Raw genomic sequence first — 21,822 nt, 5'->3', positions numbered from 1 at the left:
AAAGCACGCAAGCTAGACTAGCAGGGTCTCTGTGCTCCTAACCCTTTCTCTTTGTCTGTCTTCACGTTTGTGCTTCTGTGACCTGCTCTCTAGGATGGGGGTAACGATGTGTGTGTCCCGGAGCACATGTGTGAAGAGCCACATGAGCCGTGTGTGTGTGTGTGTGTGTGTGTGTGTGTGTGTGTGTGTGTGTGTGTGCTGGGAGGAGGAGGAGAGACCCCAGAACAATGTCCTGCCTCTAAGCCTCCTCAATAGACGGAAGCCACGGACTTCCTCCCTTTCCTGTCTGCTGTGCTCCAACAGTACAGATGGACGGGACACAGGCGATGGGAGAAAAGAGTCCAACTGTCCCCAGGTCTGTCCTTGTCATAACCTGCCCTCCCAACTTCCAATGGCGCCCCCTTCCAGTGATTTCCAGGCCACACCCATCCTCAGGCTTGTGGGGGGGCTGGACCTGGGAGGACTACAGGCTGGGATAGACAAGCCTTCCCTCCCCTCTCCCCAGCCAGCCCTCCCACCCTAGCCATCACTTCCTCTTCCTCCTCAGCACTGAGGTACACTGAGCAGAACAGGCTGAGCACTCAGGCCCACAGCCACTAACCCCAGGCCCAGCTGGCCTTGGCTGGCCCGGGTCAGCCTCTGGAGTATGGTCTGGCAGGGCTCCCCTTTCCTGCTCCCTATTCTCTTCTTGGCCTCTCACGTTGGTAAGTCTGCCCTGAGCGCCTCCCTCACCCCTGATTTCCAGGGCTTAATCCGAGCTCCCCGCAAGAAACCCCAATAGGCCATAGCAATGGGGCCTCATGATATGGTGGTTACTGTGGGTTGGGGGAGGGGAAATGGAGAGTTATTGTTTAATGGGTGTAGCATTTCAGCCTGTGGTGGTCCACTCCTTTAATCCCAGGACTTGGGAGGCCAGCCTGGACTACCTAGTGAACCCCATGTTAGCCACATGGAGATGTAGTGAGACCCTATATCGAAAACAAAACCAAACAAAAAGAGCTGTGGAAATGGGTGGTGATATTTCTACAGCATTATGAATGTATTCATTAGCCCTGAATTGAATGCTTAGAAATGGTTCTGAGAGTAAATTCTAGTGTGTATGCATTTTAACACAACTTAAAAATTGGAAGGAAAGCCAGGTGTGGTGGAGCATGCCTGTAATCCCAGCAGAGGCAGGCGGATCGCTGTGAGTTCGAGGCCAGCCTGGTCTACAGACCAAATCCAGGGCAGCCAAGGCTACACAGAGGAAACTCTGTCTCAAAAAACAAAAACAAAAAACAGAGGCAAAAGCAGAAATTCCATCATCACCACCACTAACTACCATCATCATCATCCACCAAGCCTGAGATCAACGTGGGGAAAACTCTGGCTGGGGCTGGAAATCACTGCCTTTGTATGAGGAAGGGCAGGGGACAGACATTTCCTTGGCCCTCAGAAGGAACTGTGTTTATTCAATAATTCATTAGACAGCTGGACATGGTGGCTTTAATCCCAGCACTCAGGAGGCAAAGGCAGGTGGATCTCTGAGGGTCTGAGGCCAGCCAGATCTCCATAGCAAGTTCCAGAGCAGCCAGAACTACATAGAACTCAAAACAATTAATAATAATCTTAATAATAATAGACAACAACAACTCCCAAACCTATCAAGTGGCAATTAAACGATGCTGGCTTCCCAGGTGATTATTTGCTGTTTAAATGGAGCTGTGTGTGCAGAGGGCTTGGCGAAGGCTTCTGAACACTGGCGACATATTCTTTCAGTCTGATGATTAGAGGACCAGAAGTCAGAGGCTGCCTTTGAGCGGTTCACAGTCTAGTGGGGAGCACAGGTCAGGGATGAGGGCCAGACAGAAACAGACGTAGAGAGCTCTTGGGGAGCACGGACAAGAGAGAGAGCCAGCTTACTCTGCTGTAGGCGAGTAAACAGTTGGAAGGATTTCCTTAAGAAAGGTAACTACCAGAATAGTAAGTGCAAACTTGGGAGTCATAGAAGTCCATAGGACAGAGGGGCCAAGTGTGAGCCACAAGGATGCTTGGGATCATACACATCATCCTGAAGGTACCAGGAGCTGTGGGACATTGTAGCAAGTGAGTCACAGGATGTTTTTGAGTCTTGGTGGCATCACTTTGGAGAATGAATTGGGAAAGAAGCTGTGGCCTCTGAAATGGTCCAAGTAAGTAAAGATGAGGGCAGAACAAAGCTTGCGCAAAACACAAAATTGGCCAGCAAGGTTTAAGGGGGGGCAAAATGTAGAAATATGTTCCAGATTGGAAGCTAAGCAATGAGGCTTTTAGGCTTGGACAAGCTGGCTGTGCTGGTTCCTAACTGTATGACCTTGAGCAAGTCCTGAGCCTTTGTTCCCTGCCTATAAATCAGAAATAATAACATCCACCCCTCAGGACAGTCAGGCTGAAAAAGGAAGAGAACCTCACTAAAGAGCCCGGTGCATAATTGACAACCAATAAACATTAATTATTATGACAGTGGGAACATATGATGACTCTGGAGTTAGTGTCTCAGGTAATGGGCGTTGTCCTCTGAGTCAGAAAACTTGGGAGAGGTGAGGGTTTAAGGAACACTGGTGCAAGTGCATTTGGAGCTGAAAGACCACACCTGAGCGAATGACTCAGGGGTGACAGCTGAAGCCAAGGGAGTCGATGAACGTGCTCAAGGAAGCCTGAGATGAATGATTACAGCAGACTATCAGCTTCGCTGGAGGAGGCCATGAGGATGCCACGGAGAAAGGGCATTTGGTGCCTGCTGCGTGGCCAGTAAATGCCAGCTTCTCCTTAAGATAGCCAGTCAATGACCATTAACTGATATGTTAAGTGGCATTTAAATTAATTGATTACTTGACAGCTAACAGGAAAGGAAAGAAAAGGAACTGGGAAGAGACAGGAAAGGAAGGGCCTGGAAGGGCTAAGGTCACAGATCTGAGGCAGGCTAGTCAGGCTTTCCCCCCTCTTGAGGTGCCCACTTTTGGGGTGCAAAGTTTATGCTTCAGTTGCACTAGTCCCTAGTCCCGGGGCAGCTTCCCTCCCCAACACTAGAACATTTCTCATTCTGTGCATAACTTGGGCTGTTTGCGCATAGCATGGCCTCTCCCTACCCCTGACCTTTCTCCATCTTTTCCTCCTCACTCTTGCTTAAGCTCACCTTGCTCCCAAAGCCCCCGCCCCCCCCAATGAAACCCTCTCTTCCCTCTTGTCCCCTCTGGTCTCCTTTCCTCCCCTCCCTCATGCCAATTGGGTGTTCCCACCCCTCTGTCCTAGCACCTGCACTTGGGAGGGATATCTGTATGTGTTCCTCCAGCTTCCCAAGGCAGGACCTAGACCCACCTGTGTCTGTGTCCCTCTGGGCAAGTGGAGCTAGTGGCTTCATTTCTGCCCCTAACCTGCCTTCAGTCCCAGTGAACAATCAAATAATTCTCAAGTCTTTAAGCAACAAGGAGGGTGGCCTTATGACACTTCAGGCTCCATGGCTCTTCTAGCCTCCATGGTGGGACAGGGACAAGTGGCTCAGGGGGAGCCTTGGTGGAAATGGCTCAGGGAGGAGTCAGGGCAATGATCTGACACAGAGGACAATGTAAGGACAGGAGACAGAGCCATAGATCATTTCCCTGCTGCCAAGAGCCACATCTGTCTGGAGCCAGAGAAGGATGTGTGCTTTTGTTTATGTCTTAGGATGAAGAAGCCTACGGGCAAAGGGCAAGCGTGTGTGGAGAGGGAAGGGAACAGGGTGGAAACCTTTGAAAAAGTGAAGTCTTCAGAGGGCACGGGGAAACATCAGCACGAGTTACTGATGGAGTCCCGGGCTTCTGGGGCTGCTGGATTGGCAGAATCAACCATGGAGTCACTGCTGTCCTATCCCAGGTGCCGCTGTGGACCTGACACTGCTGGCCAACCTGCGCATCACCGACCCCCAGCGTTTCTTCCTGACTTGCGTGTCTGGTGAGGCAGGGGCAGGGAGGGGCTCGGATGCCTGGGGTCCACCCGTGCTGCTGGAGAAGGATGACCGCATCGTTCGCACCTTCCCGCCGGGACAGCCCCTGCACCTGGCACGCAATGGCTCACACCAGGTCACGCTGCGTGGCTTCTCCAAGCCCTCGGATTTGGTAGGCGTCTTCTCCTGTGTGGGTGGCGACGGCACACGGCGTACTCGAGTGCTCTACGTGCACAACAGCCCGGGGGGTGAGTCTGGCCTGTGAGAAGGTGGAGTGACATAGGAAGAGTTGCTGTCCTAGATCACTGGCCTGACCTTTCTTTCATCTCCAGCCCACCTGTTTCCAGACAAGGTCACACACACGGTGAACCGGGGCGACACGGCTGTGCTTTCTGCGCGTGTGCACAAGGAGAAACAGACTGACGTGATATGGAAGAACAATGGTGAGGGACATTTGGCTGTGACACCCCAGGACGTCCGTTGCCCTCCATATACTCAGCCCATCACTCGGATACACCTGCCATGCTTCTAGCCAACTTTCAGGGTCCTCCCATGGCATGCACCTGACCCCATCTCATCTCTAGCTCTGAGCAACCCACCTACTGTACTAAGAGGGCCAGGAACCTGTAGCCAGCTACCTCTTAAGTAGTATTTTAAGCCCTCCTCTTTGGCCCTCCCCCTCCCCCGGGAGTTAGCAGGTTCTCTCTCCCTCCCTCCCTCCCTTCATCCCTCCCTCCCTCTCTCTCTCTCTCTCTCTCTCTCTCTCTCTCTGCCTGCGGAGAGCAGCGGTCCCCAAGGGAAAAAGAAGACAGCTGGCAATGTGTGCCCAGCATAGGCCAAGGGAAGTCTAACCCCTCTCAAACAACGATTTGTCCAACTCAGGTCCTTGATGCCCAAGGCAGACATGTACTGGAGTCCACACTGGTACATGGGTCTCGGCTCTGGGCCTGCCCACCACCCCATGCGTCTCCACTCCATGGAAGGACTCTTATTCCTTGAGTAGCCCCCACAATGCCTATCTCGGCCACACGATCTACTAGCTGGCTCTTGGATACTTGGCTCCTAAGGGAGAAGGGGCAGAAGGCTTTGAGCCAATGAGAGTTGTAGAAGCAGGCAGGGAGACCTGAGCCTTTGCAAGTTTGGAATTCTGCAGCAAAGACAAGATTGAACCAGGCAGGGCTTGAACATTTGACTAGTAATTTGGGTCCTCAATGAGGAGGCCGGAAGAGAGCCCTGAAGGGCAAAAGAGCCAAACAGAGAAAGGCCAGGGCTGTCGAGGGCAAAGGCAGGAGTGTCTGAAATGCTAAATGCTTCTAGAGGGCAAACAAGGATTTAAGAATTCAAGAGTGTTAGGGGTCAGGCAGGGTGTGATAGGCTATGGCACTGGAGGGCTGAACAGGGACCCAACTGGCAAAAGCAACTGCTAAGGAATTGGTTTTCATCCTGGTGCAATGGAGAGCTCTGTAGTGGGGTACAGAAACGTCTATTGTAAAAGCACCCGCCCCGCCCCGGCTGTCCAGTGGAGGGCAGACAGATAGGGCCAGTGTGGAAACAGAGAGCTCCCCAAAAAGGCATTGTGCCCAGATCACATTGGTGTGCCCAGGGCAGGGGGAGGTAACACCAGCCCTTGGTGTAATTCTGAGGGCGTTGACTTGATCGTGTCCCCCAGGATCCTACTTCAATACCCTAGACTGGCATGAGGCCCATGATGGGCGTTTTCAACTGCAGCTCCAAAATGTGCAGCCACCATCAAGTGGCATCTACAGTGCCACTTACCTAGAAGCCAGCCCCCTGGGCAGTGCCTTCTTTCGGCTCATCGTGCGAGGTGAGGAGCAGAAGGCAGGGGCCGTGGGCGGTAATGGGAGGCTGTGAGCCCTATATGTTCTTCCACTGGGTCTCAGGGTCCGTGAGGTGCCCTGAGCTACCCTAGTTCTCAGCAGCTGTGGACAAGTGGGTGAAGGTCAGCTACTGAAAGCACTTTCCTCTAGGTTGTGGGGCTGGACGCTGGGGGCCAGGGTGTGTCAAGGATTGCCCGGGCTGCCTGCATGGAGGTGTGTGTCATGACCATGACGGTGAATGTGTGTGTCCCCCAGGATTCACTGGTACCCGCTGTGAGCAGGGTAAGTAGGGAAGCTAGGAACTAGGCAGGAGAGGGCGCCTGACTGGGAAAAGATTCTGAAGCCATGGGGGGTACAGCTCAGTGTATGAGGCCCAACAGAGTCTGTATATCACACACTTTGTGTTCAGCCTGCAGAGAGGGTCGTTTTGGGCAGAGCTGCCAGGAACAGTGCCCCGGCACAGTAGGCTGTCGGGGTCTCACCTTCTGCCTCCCGGATCCCTATGGCTGTTCCTGTGGCTCTGGCTGGAGGGGAAGCCAGTGCCAGGAAGGTATGTACTAGGCTACCTCCTATGGACATAAGTGTGCCAGACCCTTCACTCTGATCCTGACCTTACATCAAACCCTCCAATCCCCTAACAAGTGACCCCCCTCACCACCACCACACCAGCCTGCTGGATAGCTTATGCCCTGTGTGTACCATGCCGGGCCTGACCTACCCTTTGTAACCACACTTCTTCTATTTCCAGCATGTGCTCCTGGTCATTTTGGGGCTGATTGTCGCCTCCAGTGCCAGTGTCAAAATGGTGGCACTTGTGACCGGTTCAGCGGCTGTGTATGCCCCTCTGGGTGGCATGGAGTACACTGTGAGAAGTCAGGTATATGGCCCTGGGACCCCCGCCCCCCCCAGACAGATGGTCCTTAATCAAACACATCTCTCTGCCTTTCCTTTTATTGATGATGCCCAAGTCCTTCCCTCAGGGAGTTGAGAGGTGCCTACATTATGAAGGCTGGCAGCCTAGGGCACATGGGATCTAGAGGAGACCCTGACCAGTGTGAGAGTTCTTCCGGGCGTAGGGTGGGGGAGTCAAGATCAGGAATTGAATGTGGAAGACACAAGGGAGATGATTGGGGAAGAATATGGAGAAAGTTCAGGAAGCTGAGCCTCTGTTTGTGTTTCGGGATGATGAAGCAGGAGACTAAGGGAGCAGCCAGCAGGGGTCATGTGCCGGGGCCTTTGATTGTAGGCCAAGGGTTGGTACTTAAATGTGAGGAGCTGAATAGACATTGTGGAAGGGTGTTATGATGGTCAGGCTTGTGTTTGAGGAAAGAAGAGCCGTGGGCGGAGTCCAGAAGCCAAGGGCCAAAAATGACAGAGTTGACAGGCATAATGGCCCACACCTATAATCTTAGCACTCAGGAAGCTGAGACAAGAGAATTGTCTGAAGTTCAAAGCCAGCCTGTGCTACAAAGAGAGTTTCAGGCCAGCCCAGGAGTGAGACAAGGAGAAACAAGGGGGCGGGGGAGGGGGCGGAGGCCGGGATTCGGTTAAATCCATGCTGAGCTTTTTGGCTGTTTGGGCTGGGAGCGTGGTAAGGGGTCTGGTTCTGTCTCTTAGAACACCACAGGAAATGTGACAAGAGAGACGAGGAGAAGAACCCTACACCTGACTGCGTGTGGGGCACCAGAGCCTGAAGGCATCCCGCAGGGCCTCGCTGGTTTCAGTTTGAGGTGGCAGGACAGACAGTGGGACCTTCACTGAGATGCAGAGCATTGGGCAGGGGGCACTTTGGTGGTCACATGGCTTCCCCATGATTGTTTAGAATGAATTCCCCCCCCCCCCCCGACCTCTCTCTCCAGACCGGATCCCCCAGATCCTCAACATGGCCTCAGAGCTGGAGTTCAACTTAGGGACAATGCCCCGGATCAACTGCGCAGCTGCAGGGAATCCCTTCCCAGTGCGGGGCAGCATGGAGCTCCACAAGCCGGATGGTACCATGCTCCTGGTGAGCCCTGGTGGCCCTAACCCTACTGTCAGCTCCCCCATCTCACCAGCTTCACAGTTCATTCCTTGGTCTGTTTCTCCCCCTCCCCATTCCCCCATTCCCCACCCTCACCACCTCCCCCGCACCCCCCACCCCCGTGAGCACTTGTTGTAGCCTCTGCCTGGTCTGACTTAAACAGGCTGACTGGTGAGGGGATGGCACCGGGTCTGTGATCCAGCAACAGTCAGCACTGAGCCACATCTGTGTCCTGGAGTACACACTGTCTGTTCACTGTCTCCTCGCGTCTCTCTTAGTCTACCAAGGCCATTGTGGAGCCAGACAGGACCACAGCCGAGTTTGAGGTGCCCCCTTTGACTCTTGGGGACAGCGGGTTCTGGGAATGCCGGGTATCGACGTCTGGTGGCCAAGACAGCCGGCGCTTCAAGGTCAATGTCAAAGGTTAGTGGCGATCTAAGGTTTTGGATGGATGGTACTACCTGATAGTGCTCAGGCTGGGGATCCTAGCGGGAAAGGCAAAGGCTCTGAAGGGCAAAGCTTAGCCCCAGGCAAAGAAGAAGACTGATGGCCAATCAGTGTCACAGCCTGGTGCCCCTGGAAAGGACATCTTACTGTTCAGAAACTGGAGACATCCTCCGGCCTTGCCCTGCCTCCTGCATAATACATGTACCACTCACCACTGCACAGACTGTCCCTTTAACTCTGAGATGCTCCTCCTTCATCTGACTCACCTCATGTGGCCACACAGCAACAGCAGACAGGCAAACCTGTTTGTCTCCTCAAAAGGGGGACATGTGCACAGGAGTCTGTCGGGTGAATGAAAGGACTACCGAGCACTCGCACTCAGAGCAGACCACAGAGCACCCTCCCCATGGGCGGGGCCTGAGCAGCCCAGTCCTGTAGGCTCTACTCTCCTTCTGCTCCTCATGTTGTATCGTTCTGTCTCTCTTCTCCCTCCCCTCTTCTCTCCTTCCCTCTCCTCTTCTTCATCGCTGTTTCTCAACCCCTCGCCATCTCTAGCCCCCTGTCCCATCCGCCTTTATCTCCTCAGTCTTTTATCAGAGCTTTGGACCAAGCCATCCACTCAACTTGGATCCCAAGCACTCCTTTCTAGCACCTTAAGCAAGTTATGGAACCTCAGTTTCTCACGGTGTAAAAGGAGAATATTAGTGCCCATAGGGCCAGGCTGCTGGGAGGACTGGATGATGCATTTAAGTAGTTATCACACTGGCTGACAGGAGATGGGCTCAATAGAGAGGACCCTTGTTGTTATTTAAAATGGCATTTGCTGCCAAGATGCCGACCTTTCTCCGGCACTCCCACATATGTTCCATGGTCAGGACCCCTCTCCTGATAGTGGACCGCCATGAGGCGAGACATCTTCTATGAAGGTCTGGTCCCGGTGTGGAAGTTGATGTCCATTGTGTAGCAGCCATTTTTCCCAGACTCTGTTCCCCTGTGTGAGCCACAGGCAACTGGGACTCTTAGGAGCCAAACTGGACCCTCCTGGTCCCCAGATCTGTACCTGCCCCTGACAAACTGCTGTCATCTGACACTTCTTCACTCTGCTGCCTGCATCTTCCATACTCCTCAGCAACCCACCCTCCCTCCCTCCCTCCCTCCCTTCCTCTCTCCCTTCCTCTCTCATTTCTTTCCTTTATGCTTAACCAGGAAAGTCAGTCTGATCTTTTTTGGAAGAAGCCACAGAAACTTTAGTCATTAATGCAATGACCTAGAGAGAAAAGCTGAGGCCAGGGTGGTCGGGGCATTGATGGTGGAGGAAGCCATGCAGAAACACAAATGCTATTTTAGGGCAGAACTGATGGCTTTGAGGTAGCCTGATCAGACAGACCTAGTTCAAATTCTCTTAACTGTGTGTCCTTAGGCAAGTTCTTCAATGTCTCCTAGCCTCAGTTTTTGTTTTGTTTCCCCCCCCCCCCCCCCACTCAACACCCAGGAACCGTGAGACTCAGCAGTTACGCATAAGAAGCATCAAGTGCGGAGCAGGTGCCAAAATACTGGCACATTTTATCTTTAGAAACAGAACAGATGGGTGAATAGTGAAGGAAGAGGGAGCTGTGATACCTAGGTGGTCCCCTGCCTTGAACTCTCTACCAACACTAAGCACAGGGAGCTGTTTCCCAGCCTCTGTCTGGTCATGTCACACTTTTTAGACATCTACGTCCTTATGGCCAAGTACCTGTGGTCCAAGATACGGAGAGACCTGAACTGCCTTCCCTGAGCCATGGCCATCCCAGCCATCTACTGAACCTGGTCTCCTCCCACCAAACTAAACCCATCTCCAGATCCAGCCTAAGATCTGGAGGTGTCCAAACCCAGAGCGTACCCCTCTTCATGGACCCTGGCTCACTCCAGTTTTTTTTTTTTTGCCAGAGCCCCCAGTGCCTCTGACTGCTCCTCGGCTCCTGGCCAAGCAGAGCCGTCAGCTTGTGGTCTCCCCATTGGTCTCCTTCGGTGGGGACGGGCCCATCTCCTCTGTCCGCCTGCACTACCGGCCCCAGGACAGCATGATTGCCTGGTCTGCCATTGTGGGTGAGTGGGGACAGAGTTAAGGGATGGACTGTTGTGTAATAATGAGGGGATAGGGTGGAAACAGAGAGAGGGGATGATATAAAAGAAGAGAGGGCTGAGGGGGAGTGGTGGCTTCAGGACATGTCTAAGACCTAGGGATGTGTGTGGCACACCTCACCCTCAGTGGATCCCAGTGAGAATGTGACGATAATGAACCTGAAGCCGAAGACAGGATACAGTGTCCGTGTGCAGCTAAGCCGCCCTGGGGAAGGAGGAGAGGGAACCTGGGGGCCTTCTACCCTCATGACTACTGATTGTCCTGGTGAGGAGCCAAGATATATCCCTTCCTGTTTCCCCTGCGGCTTACCACCATGCCTGCTCAGAATATGTCTTGGTCCACACCCCAAGACCACCCCCCAACCCCCCACCCCCGCTGAGGTTGTCCCAGTCCTGCCCACTGGGGGGATTATTGTCCCACTTAGTCCCAAGCACCCATTGGATGGTTCTGACCCCTCCTGACCTCTGACCACAGAGCCTTCACTGCAGCCGTGGCTGGAAGGCTGGTATGTGGAGGGTCCTGACAGGATACGAGTGAGCTGGTCCTTACCCTCGGTGCCACTGTCTGGTGATGGTTTCCTGCTGCGCCTGTGGGACGGGGCCCGGGGACAGGAGAGGCGGGAGAACATCTCATCCCCCCAGGCCCGCACTGCCCTCCTGACTGGACTCATGCCTGGCACCCACTATCAGCTGGACGTGCGGCTGTATCACTGCACCCTCCTCGGCCCTGCCTCACCCCCTGCGCATGTGCTTATGCCCCTCAGCGGTAGGCCCCCTGTGGGAATGACGGGCTAGGGGTAAGGGGAGGTTGCAAGACACTGGGGGGGGGGCACTGAAAAGACCCAGGACGCATGGGGGAGATAGAAGGTACCAGAAGGAACAGGCCATGGTGGGGGAAGGGGAGGCTCATGGAGCATAAGCTACTGAGAACTTGGAGAGGACTCGGGATGCAAGGTGACCAACAAAAGAGGCAGCTTGGGGAACAGAGATGAGTCCAGCCAAGGTGAAAGATGGGGGAGGTAGCACATGGCTCCTGTGCTGGGGTCCACAAAGCAGACGGAGCACACACGAGAGCGGCTGCGACTGACCCCACAGCTCTGTTGGCCTGTTCAATCTACCCATTCCTTCCCCCCTTCTCATCTCCCCAGGGCCACCAGCTCCCCGGCACCTCCATGCCCAGGCCCTGTCAGACTCTGAGATCCAGCTGACATGGCAACATCCCGAGGCTCCATCTGGGCCTATATCGAAGTACATTGTGGAGATTCAGGTGGCCGGGGGCTCAGGAGACCCACAGTGGATGGATGTAGACAGGCCGGAGGAGTCAAGCATCATCATCCGTGGCCTCAATGCCAGCACACGCTACCTCTTCCGTGTGCGGGCCAGTGTTCAGGGTCTTGGTGACTGGAGCAACACAGTGGAAGAGGCCACTCTGGGCAATGGTGAGAGAATGGGGTCTGCAGGGTCCTCTGCACGTGTGCCTCCACCTTGACCCCAGCCTTGGAGCCAAGGCATCCAAGCCTTCTTAACAAGCGAAACAAGCCCAGAAGTCCAGTTGCTTTCTTGACCTCTGACCTCTAGTCGTCCATCCATGAAGCCTCCCCATAGCGTGGTACCAAAATGTCCAACCTCTCCCTCTGTGGGATCCCATGGAAGCCTCCGGGTTCCCTGATCCAGACCATCACCACCGCCTGTCCTTCACTGTGCACAGGGTTGCAGAGCGAGGGCCCAGTCCAAGAGAGCCGGGCGGCTGACGAAGGCCTGGATCAGCAGCTGGTCCTGGCTGTGGTGGGCTCCGTCTCTGCCACCTGCCTCACCATCCTGGCTGCCCTTTTGGCCCTGGTGTGTATCCGAAGAAGCTGCCTACACCGGAGACGCACCTTCACCTACCAGTCAGGATCGGTCAGTGTCCCATACCCACTGGGTATACAAGGTCCTGTCTGTTGTGTGTGTTTGTACTCACACGCACGCAAGTGCCGATGTGTACACATACCACTGTTCATGCCACAAGTCTAAAGCCACGTTAAGTGATCCTTTAGGTACAAAATAGAACTTTCTTTAAAAACAACAACAACAACAACAAAAACCAAAACCCAAAAAAAAACCAACTGAACTCAGCTCTTAAGCCCAGTCATATTAATGGTTGGATAGTTAGCATTCTTAGTTAAAAAAAAAAAAAAAAAGCAGTGGCACACACCTGTAATCTCAGCACTTGGAGAGGCAAAGGTAGGTGGATCTCTGTGAGTTCAAAGCCAGCATGGTCTACCAAGTGAGTCCAGGACAGCCAAGGCTACACAGAGAAACCCTGTCTTTAAAAAAAACAGTCAGTTCATCCATATTTCAGCAGATCTCATTCCAGGCTTAGATGAGGCCATTTGGAATTATCTTCTTTACTTACCCACACCCTGTGGGTACTCTTAGCCCGGATCATGTGCTAATGCCCTGGAGGAGCATCTAGGGCCCACGCTGGCCTCTCTCCTCACAGGCCCTGCCCTTTACCTGTACACATCTGTGGTCCGTGTTCTGAATCCTACTTGCTGTGAGCTCTCATCTCAGCCTCTGCTCTTTTATTCTGCCTTTCTTGTTTTTGAGACAGGGTCTCTCTGTGTAGACTAGGGTGGCCATGAATGCACAGAGATGTCTCGCCTCTGCCTCCTGAGTGCTGGAGTTGAAGGTGGGTGCTGTCACTCTTATTCCCAGCCTGTATTCTTTTGCTTTGCTTTTTTTTCCCAGACAGGGTTTCTCTGTGTAGCCTTGGCCGTTCTGGACTCACTTTGTACACCAGGTTAGCCTTGAACTCACAGCGATCCGCCTGCCTCTGGCTCCCGAGTGCCACCATACCGTGCCCAGACTGTATTCTTAAAAGCTCCAGGGCCTGTTCCCTTCAAAGGGCAGCAGTGTGTAGCCACACCCTTTGCTTAACTAGCCTTTGACCCTCTCAAAATATGCAGGCCTGCTGCCTCACCTGTGCCCTCAGAGGAGAGCAGTTCACTCTTAAGCTTCCCTGGGTATTCAGTCCTCTTACAGGCTGTGCCCTCTGGCCCTCAGGACTACACAGACACGGGATGAGGAAGGGGTGTTGATACCTCCTCAGGAACCCAGACTCACCCTACCCAGTCATGTCCACCCAACCTGTTGGTCCTGTCTCCTCTGAGAACTTCCCACTGATGTCACTTAGAATCAGAACTCTGGCCTGGCCCTCTCTGCTTGGGCTCTCCCTACTTAGAGGCATTTAAAAGAAGCTCTGAGCTAATTCTTGTATTAAAAGTCTAGTGATCAAGGCTGGTGGCTGCTATGTCTTTAAAAATCCCATCCAGAGGCTGGGTGTGGTGGCGCTCGCCTTTAATCCCAGTACTCTGAAGGCAGAGGCAGGCAGAACGCTGTGAGTTTGAGGCCAGCCTGGTCTACAAAGCGAGTCTAGGACAGCCCAGGCTACACAGAGAAACCCTGTCTCAAAAAACCAGAAAAAGAAAAAAGAAAAAGAAATTCATCCATGGATAAGTAAATAAATAAGTAAAGCCCAGTAGTGAGGCTGGCACAATAGTGGAAGCTTACTTTTCCCTATCACATCTCATTTCAATTCTCTATTTAAATATTAGAATATTTTTGGTCCATTGGCTCATCCATCCGTTTGCCCCCACATCTCTCGTGTGGACCGGCTGCCTATCCATCTCACCCCCCCCCCCCCGCCCCATCCCATGAAGGGCGAAGAGACAATCCTGCAGTTCAGCTCGGGGACCTTGACGTTGACCCGGCGGCCAAAGCCACAACCCGAACCCCTGAGTTACCCTGTGCTGGAGTGGGAGGACATCACCTTTGAGGACCTCATCGGGGAGGGGAACTTCGGTCAAGTCATCCGGGCCATGATCAAGAAGGACGGGCTCAAGATGAATGCAGCTATCAAGATGCTAAAAGGTCCTCGGCCATTGACTCTAGACCCCAGCGTCTTGCTCTCCCTTCATTCCACAAGCACCAGGCCTTACCCAGCTCCCACCAGCAGCTGACTCCTCCTCCCCGCCTCCCGCCCCCACTCCAGAGTTATCCATGGCAGAAGCTAACACTGACTTTTCTACACAGAATATGCTTCTGAAAATGACCACCGTGACTTTGCCGGTGAACTAGAAGTTCTGTGCAAGCTAGGACACCACCCCAACATTATCAACCTCTTGGGCGCCTGTGAGAACCGAGGTGAGCCCTGAGTTCATTTACTATTCCTTCTAGACCTCAGTCATCAGCTAACACTTGTAGCATATAAGCAGCTTGTGGGGGATGCCTAGGTCCCCTGCTCATCGCAGGATTTTCCTGCACCCTGAAGCCTGCCTCTTACCATCGGGTACCATTCATAACAGCACATGGCCTGTATATGAACCATCGCCTTGTGCCTTCTTACCTCCCAGGTTACCTGTATATTGCTATCGAATATGCGCCCTATGGAAACCTGCTAGATTTCCTGAGAAAGAGCAGGGTCCTAGAGACTGACCCAGCATTTGCTCGAGAGCATGGAACAGCCTCCACGCTCAGCTCCCGGCAGCTGCTGCGCTTTGCCAGCGATGCAGCCAACGGCATGCAGTACCTGAGTGAGAAGCAGGTGTGTGCGAGGGAGTGAGGTGGGCGACAGTAGGGAGAGGGGAGGTCGCTGCACAGACCTGGTCAGGTGGTCAGTGCGCAGGCTCTGACTGGGTATGGGAGGTACGCTCAGTGAAATGGAAGGACACAACCGTAGGTTCAGGCCCTGGGTGACTGTGAATGCCACAGGGAGGGAGAAGAGGACAGGAGGCAGATGGAGAGACGGTGTTGGATTTGAAGCCCCTGTGGGGGCACCCTGAGTTGGAGGTGTCACATGGACAAGTTGTAAATATTAAACTAGCACTCAAGGGACAGTCCTAGGCTGGAGACGGCGTGGCACTGCCACCGCAGCACAGTGACTTCAGCAGGGAGGACGTGAAGGGTGCGGTGGGAGCCTGAATGAGGTGAGGAAGGGAAAACTGCCAAAGGGGCACTCCAGCCTGAAGGAAGACATTTCACAGGCAGAAAAATTGTGAGTCTTTGGAGGGAGAGGGGCGTCAGGGAGAAGCTGATGAACAGATGTGTCTGAGGAGGATGATGGGATAAGGAGAGGACCTGGAACATGGCAGTCACTGATGGACTTTCATCAGCAAGAGAGGGGGGGGGGACAAAACAGTGGAGGGGGAGAGAACAGAGGGCATTGAAAGAGGGAAAGGTAGGATGGGGTAGTGGCAGGTGCCTGTGATCCCAGATCTTAGGAGACAGGGGTGAGAGGATCAAGAGTTCAAAGCCAACCTGGGTTACATAATAAATACCAGAGCAGCCAAGACTACATAGCAAGACTCTGTTTCAAAAGATGAGGGGAAGGGGGTGCGAGAGGAGAAAAAGAAGAAGGGAGAAGAGGGAGGGTAAGGAGAAAAAGGCAAATAAATTGATCACCTCATCCCAGAAAAGGACATGCTACCTAGAGTGTGTTCCAAGTCAGGGGAAAGATTGGGTGAGAGCCGGTCCTGACTCAGCAGATCTACAGCTGAGGCATATGTGGGTGGAAAGACGCAGGGGCTCCCACTGGCCCCATGCCCCAGGGCCCTTCATTCCCTCTCTCCCTGACTTCTGACATTGCCTGCAGTTCATTCACAGGGACCTGGCCGCCCGAAATGTGCTGGTTGGAGAAAACCTGGCCTCCAAGATTGCAGACTTTGGCCTTTCTCGGGGGGAGGAGGTGTATGTGAAAGAAGACGATGGCAAGTCTCGTTCAGCCTTCTCCACTTAGGGCCAACGCCCAAGTCTGCCCCTCAAACCCCTCACAAAGCCCTTTCTTCCAGCCTGGCCCTCTGACCCTTTCCTTCACAGGGCCGTCTCCCTGTGCGCTGGATGGCCATTGAGTCCCTCAACTATAGCGTCTACACCACCAAGAGTGACGTGTGAGTATAGCGAGGGGTGGGAAGAGGCAGATCGCTTGTCTCCCCGGCCCCCCAACCCGCCCCCCGCTGCAGAACACTCTGGCATAGTCTAGATGCACCTCAGCAATGTCTTGGGTTATCCAAGGCACAACTTGGGTATCAACAGGTAGAATCCAGGTGCATGACAGTTGTGTCCTAAGAATACTTTAGAAGGTTCTGGAGTTCTACAGGGAAGCTGCTTGGAGGGCTGTCTGGAAGGATTTTGATCTCCCCTCACTGAAGAAAGTCACTTCAGTGATAAGGTTGGGGTGGGAAGTGTTTATAGAGTTTTCTTTGTGTAAGAGACGAAGGGATTCCTCGAGGAGATCGGGAAAAACTGGGTAGTCACAAGGTAACGAGAGAAAACCCTCAAGGAGCATGACCACCTTCCTGTCTGAAGGGTAAGGTCATGGCCACCTGAGGCTCCTATCAGTATGTGATCCTTCAGACCCCTCTGTGCTACATGGGCATGCACGCACACACATACACACACACACACATACACCTACACACACATACACACATACATATACACACACACACACACACATACACACACACACACCTAGTGACCACTTTGCACACTTCCCCTATCTCTAGGTATGTCCATGTCGGTCAGCCCTGTCTCCTGGGCTGCTCTGTACCAGCCCTGAGCCCTGTGGGCTGACTTCATCTCGCTAACTGCCCCTCTGACCACCACCTACTTCCTGTTCCTGCCCTAAGACTCCCTAGAGCCTTCCTCCACACTTAGAACTCTCTGCCTGGCCTTAGCCTGACATGCAGCTGCACAAAGCCTCTTAGAATCCAAGATGCACAGAGCGAGAGCTTTAAAGCCAGGATTTGGATCCCTGCTCTCAGCGGTGCAACTGCGGCACAAAAGCTAACCTTTCAGACCTCAGTGTTGTTATCTGCAAAATGAGGGTAGTAAAGGCTGAATCACAGGGCTGCTGAGGGTCAGGCAACTGGCATGAAGGTTAATTACTCAGTGCATAAGTCTCAATAAAAAAAATGTCAGTTAAAAGCCAGGCAGTAGTGGCCCACGCCTTTAATCCCAGCAGTCGGGAGGCAGAGGCAGGTGGATCTCTGTGAGTTCCAGCCTGGTCTACAAAGTGAGTCCAAGACATCCAGGACTATTATACAAGAAACCTTGTCTCGAAAACCAAAAAGAAAGAAAGAAAGAACCCTAATTTATAAAGAAGCCAAATGTCCACCTATGAAACACACACACACACACACACACACACACACACACACACACACACACACACGGGAGAAATACACAAAATGTTACTATAATTAGTTGAGCCTGGGGGCCAGGAGCTATGAAGAGCTTCAGTAGAAAGGGTACAGTATCCGGCCAAGGCCAGATGCTGGCAGAGAAGACACATGCAGGGTCTGGGAGCGGCTGCCCAGCTTGGTTAGGCAGAGATTAAACTTTGTCTCCCACGAGGTAACTAAGTGCGTCCTTCTCGTTTCAGCTGGTCCTTTGGGGTCCTCCTCTGGGAGATAGTAAGCCTTGGTAAGCCCACACCCGGTTCTCCAGAGCACCCTATCTTCTTGTGGGTCCCTTCTTGTGTAGACTGAGGGAGCCTTGTACCCCCTGCAGGAGGCACGCCCTACTGTGGCATGACCTGTGCTGAGCTCTATGAGAAGCTGCCACAGGGCTATCGCATGGAGCAGCCTCGAAACTGTGATGACGAAGTGTGAGTTCACTTCCCCTTGAGTTCTGGGGACTCCCCTCCTAGACGAAGTGCCCTTGGCTTTTAATGTGTGACCTGTCCCCCAGTCGCTCCCCCCCCCCCGCAACACACCTTACAGCACCCCCCCTCCCATCCGCAGGTACGAGTTGATGCAGCAATGCTGGCGGGACCGTCCCTATGAGCGCCCCCCCTTTGCCCAGATCGCACTACAGTTGGGCCGCATGCTGGAAGCCAGGAAGGTAAGAGACCGGACAAGGTGGGGATGGGCACCCTCTAAACCCACAGGAGGCTCCATCTCATGGGTGCCACACAGGAAGCTACTGTGTCTCCCACTCTCACCACAGTTATGCAAACTCCCTCAGCTGGCACTGCCACCAGCTGGGTTGGGCTTAGGATGTAGCCCATGTTGGGTGTAGACCGTAGGCCCCATATACACTCTTCCAGTATGTTACCTTCATACTTCCATACTGTTACTGTAAACATCAAGTCCCTCCCCTCAACTCCAGACTGCTTGTCTGTCTTCCTTCAAGATATCAACCCGTTCTCCCCTGGGACCCCATCTCCTCACCTGGTCCAAAGCCAGAGAAAAGGCATGAATAGTCACTCAAAATGGAGGAGTGGGTGAATGAATGATACAGGAAGGGCTGAATAAACAAGCAGAATTAGAGATGCATTAATCATATGAATAAATACAATATCTGCATCAAATAACCATGTGAACAGATGAATTATCAGATAGAGATGAAAGAGCCGGGCGTGGTGGCGCACGCCTTTAATCCCAGCACTCGGGAGGCAGAGGCAGGCAGATCACTGTGAGTTCGAGGCCAGGCTGGTCTACAAAGCAAGTCCAGGATAGCCAAAGCTGCACAGAAAAATACTGTCTCGAAAAACCAAAAAAAAAAAAAAAAAGAAGGAAAGAAAGAAAGAAAGAGGCAGAGGCAGGCATATTGCTGTGAGTTCGAGTCCAGCCTGGTCTACAAAGGAAGTCCAGGCAGCCAGGGCTACATGGAGAAACCCTGTCTTGACAAACCAAATATAAATAAATTAATTAATTAATTAATTAAGCAAAGAAAGAAGAAATACAGCAAAATATGAAAACAATTTTCTTAGCGTGATGGTGGTAGTACACACCTTTAATCCCAATACTTGGGAGGCAAAGACAGGTGGATCTCTGAGTTCAAGGCCAGCCTGGTCTGCAGGTGAAGCTCCAGGAGAGATAGGGCTATATAACCCAGAAAAACCTGGTTTAAAAAAAAAAAAAAAAAAAAGGAGGTGGGGGGATAGGATGGGAAGGGAAGGGGAAGGATCAAATAATAATATATACAGATGACTGGCTCTTCCACAGCAGCCTATGAATGATGAGTGAGTGATTTTTCTTTTTTTTTTACAGTGTCTCATTATGTAACTTTGGCTGGCCTGGGGCTGCCCCACATCTCACAGAGATCTGCCTGTTTCTGCCACACTAAAACTCCTTCTTCCCACAGGCCTATGTGAACATGTCGCTGTTTGAGAACTTTACCTACGCTGGCATCGACGCCACAGCTGAGGAGGCCTGAGCTGCTCCCTACACACACATACACCCCGAATCTGGCTCTGCTGGCCGGAGCGAACTGCTTCCATCTGTGAGTTAGGGTGCTTCTAACCTCCGACCCAGGCTGTCTCAAGAAAGTCTTTTTGTTTGTTTGTTTGTTTGTTTGTTTGTTTTGTTTTTTGTTTTTTGAGACACGGTCTCTCTGTGTAGCCTTGGCTGCCCTGGACTCGCTTTGTAGACCAGGCTGGCTTTGAACTCACAGCAATCCACCTGCCTCTGCCTCCTAAGTGCTGGGATTAAAGGCGTGCACCACACCTGGCTCAAGAAAGTCTTTTAATTAAAAAAAAAAGAAAGAAAGAAAAGACACAGGAAACATGGGCTGAGGGAAACAGGGATCCCCAATTCTTGGCAGCAGCCCTCACAGCTACCCTTTATATCCTTCCTTCGACGTATGTGTGCCCCACTCCACTGCTCCCCAAACCCCAACCCCACTTCTGATCTTCTGCTGAAAACAGCATGTATGCTACTAACACCCTGTTTAGCGACTCCCACTCTCTCTACTTGTACTCAGAAAAAAATAAATGCCCTGAGCAGTTGTATGGCTGTGTCTACATTTTACAGACCATAGGTCCAAGGTGGGAGAGTTAATCCCAAAAGCCAAAACTGGTCTTGGGTGGTGTGGATGGGGGTGGGGGGTTGGTGGATGGGGGTGGGGGGTGGGGACAGGGAGGAAGCTCTGTCCTGGAGTACTGCCTAAGCTCCACCCTTCCAGCGTGGTGCGAGGTGTTCTGGAAGACCCATTGGCCACACACACCACGTATACTACCACCTCTGCCCCAATCATATTACAACTTCCAAGTCTCTGGGGAGTCTCCACAGCCTCATAGTCTTTTTTTCTGCCCAAACACAGTCGATGCCAGGACTGGCTGAAGCCCAGCTCAGCTTGAAGCGGCCTTCTGGCCCAGATGGATGGTGGCTGGACTTGGCGTCTTTGTGGTCCTCTCACGCTTGGCTTCTAGGCAGCCTTCCCTGGCAGGTCACCAGCCTACAGCCAGCTAAACTGGCCTAAAAGGAGGGCTGGGGGTGGGGGCAGATGCCCTTTCCAACTTCAGCCAGGTGAGGTGGATTCCTTTGGACTGGCGCTGAGGGAGGGCCTCCTCTCCTAGCTGAAAGGGAGTCCCATCCCTCACTCCCAGCCCCACTCCCTGTGCTCCCAGCTATACACCCAGCATTCAGGGAGGCAGAGGCAGGCAGATGGCTGTGAGTTTGAGGCCAGCCTGGTCTACAAATGGAGTCCAGGACAGCCAAGGCTGTACAGAGAACCCCTGTCTAAGGAAGGAAGGAAGGAAGGGAAAGAAGAAAGGAAGGAAGGAAGGAAGGAAGGAAGGGAGGGAGGGAGGGAGGGAGGGAGGGAGGAAGGAAGAGAAGAAGCTGCCCTGGGGCTGGAGAGATGGCTCAATGATTAAGAGCATGTACTAATTTCCCCAAGGATCTGAGTTTGGATCCCAGCATCCGCATCACCACTGCCTATAACTCTCACTCCAGAGGATCCAACACCCTCTTCTGGTCTCCACAGGCAGCTATGACCCCCCTCCCCCCCCCCACACATATACCTACTTTTAACAATAAAGGACATCTTTTTTTAAAGTTGTTCAATGCTGGAGGTGTAATTCAGTTAACAGAATACTAGCCTAACATGCACAAAGCCCTGGGTCCAGTTCCCAGCACTATAGAAACTGGGCATTGTATTATAGGCCTGCAATCTGAGCACTGGAGAGGTGGAGGCAGGAGAGTCAAAAAGTTCAGGGTCATTCTGGGGTCAGAGGTCATCCTGGGCTTCATGAAACCCTGCCTAAAAACAATAAAAATAATTAGCCCTCTGTCAGATGTGGGGTTGCTTTGTCCAATTGACCATGTCCTTTGCCTTACAGAAGCTTTTCGGTTTCATGAGGTCCCATTTTATAGGCTGTTGATCTTAGTGCCGGAGCTGTTGGTGCTCTGTTCAGGAAGTTGTCTCCTATGTTCTAGGCTATTCCTCACTTTCTCTTGTTAGGTTCAGTGTTTCTGATTTTATGTTGGAGTCTTTGATCCACTTGGGTGTAAGTTTTGAGTGAGGTAACCCGTACCCAGAAAGACAAGCATGGTGTGTAAACACTCATATGTGGACATTAGCTGTTAACCATGCTACAATTCACAGACCAAGAAAGGCTAAGTAGAAAGGAGGGCCCAGGTGGGGACGCATGGATCTCCCTGAGAAAGGGAATTAGGATAGACTTT

The 21,822-nt window shown here is 52.7% G+C and overlaps 1 protein-coding gene across 1 annotated transcript; it reads left to right on the top strand.

Annotated features, from left to right (window-relative positions):
• The first annotated feature begins 524 nt into the window (after positions 1 to 524).
• Positions 525 to 19,677, top strand: Tie1 (tyrosine kinase with immunoglobulin like and EGF like domains 1). The gene is made up of 23 exons (XM_051171418.1): positions 525 to 704; positions 3,871 to 4,188; positions 4,273 to 4,383; positions 5,610 to 5,765; positions 5,929 to 6,060; positions 6,188 to 6,328; positions 6,527 to 6,655; positions 7,638 to 7,783; positions 8,077 to 8,221; positions 10,175 to 10,333; positions 10,497 to 10,634; positions 10,845 to 11,135; positions 11,518 to 11,808; positions 12,078 to 12,268; positions 14,071 to 14,281; positions 14,444 to 14,554; positions 14,764 to 14,954; positions 16,002 to 16,113; positions 16,224 to 16,296; positions 17,793 to 17,833; positions 17,921 to 18,017; positions 18,154 to 18,253; positions 19,499 to 19,677. Exons 1-23 carry the CDS (start codon positions 647 to 649, stop codon positions 19,568 to 19,570), a joined length of 3,414 nt encoding a protein of 1,137 aa, XP_051027375.1. The 5' UTR covers positions 525 to 646; the 3' UTR covers positions 19,571 to 19,677.
• The last annotated feature ends 2,145 nt before the right edge of the window (positions 19,678 to 21,822 follow it).

Source organism: Acomys russatus, chromosome 29 (genome assembly GCF_903995435.1).
Source record: "Acomys russatus chromosome 29, mAcoRus1.1, whole genome shotgun sequence".
Taxonomy (NCBI): domain Eukaryota; kingdom Metazoa; phylum Chordata; class Mammalia; order Rodentia; family Muridae; genus Acomys; species Acomys russatus.
Note: the sequence above shows the minus strand (reverse complement) of the source record. Positions and strands in the feature narration are given on the sequence as shown.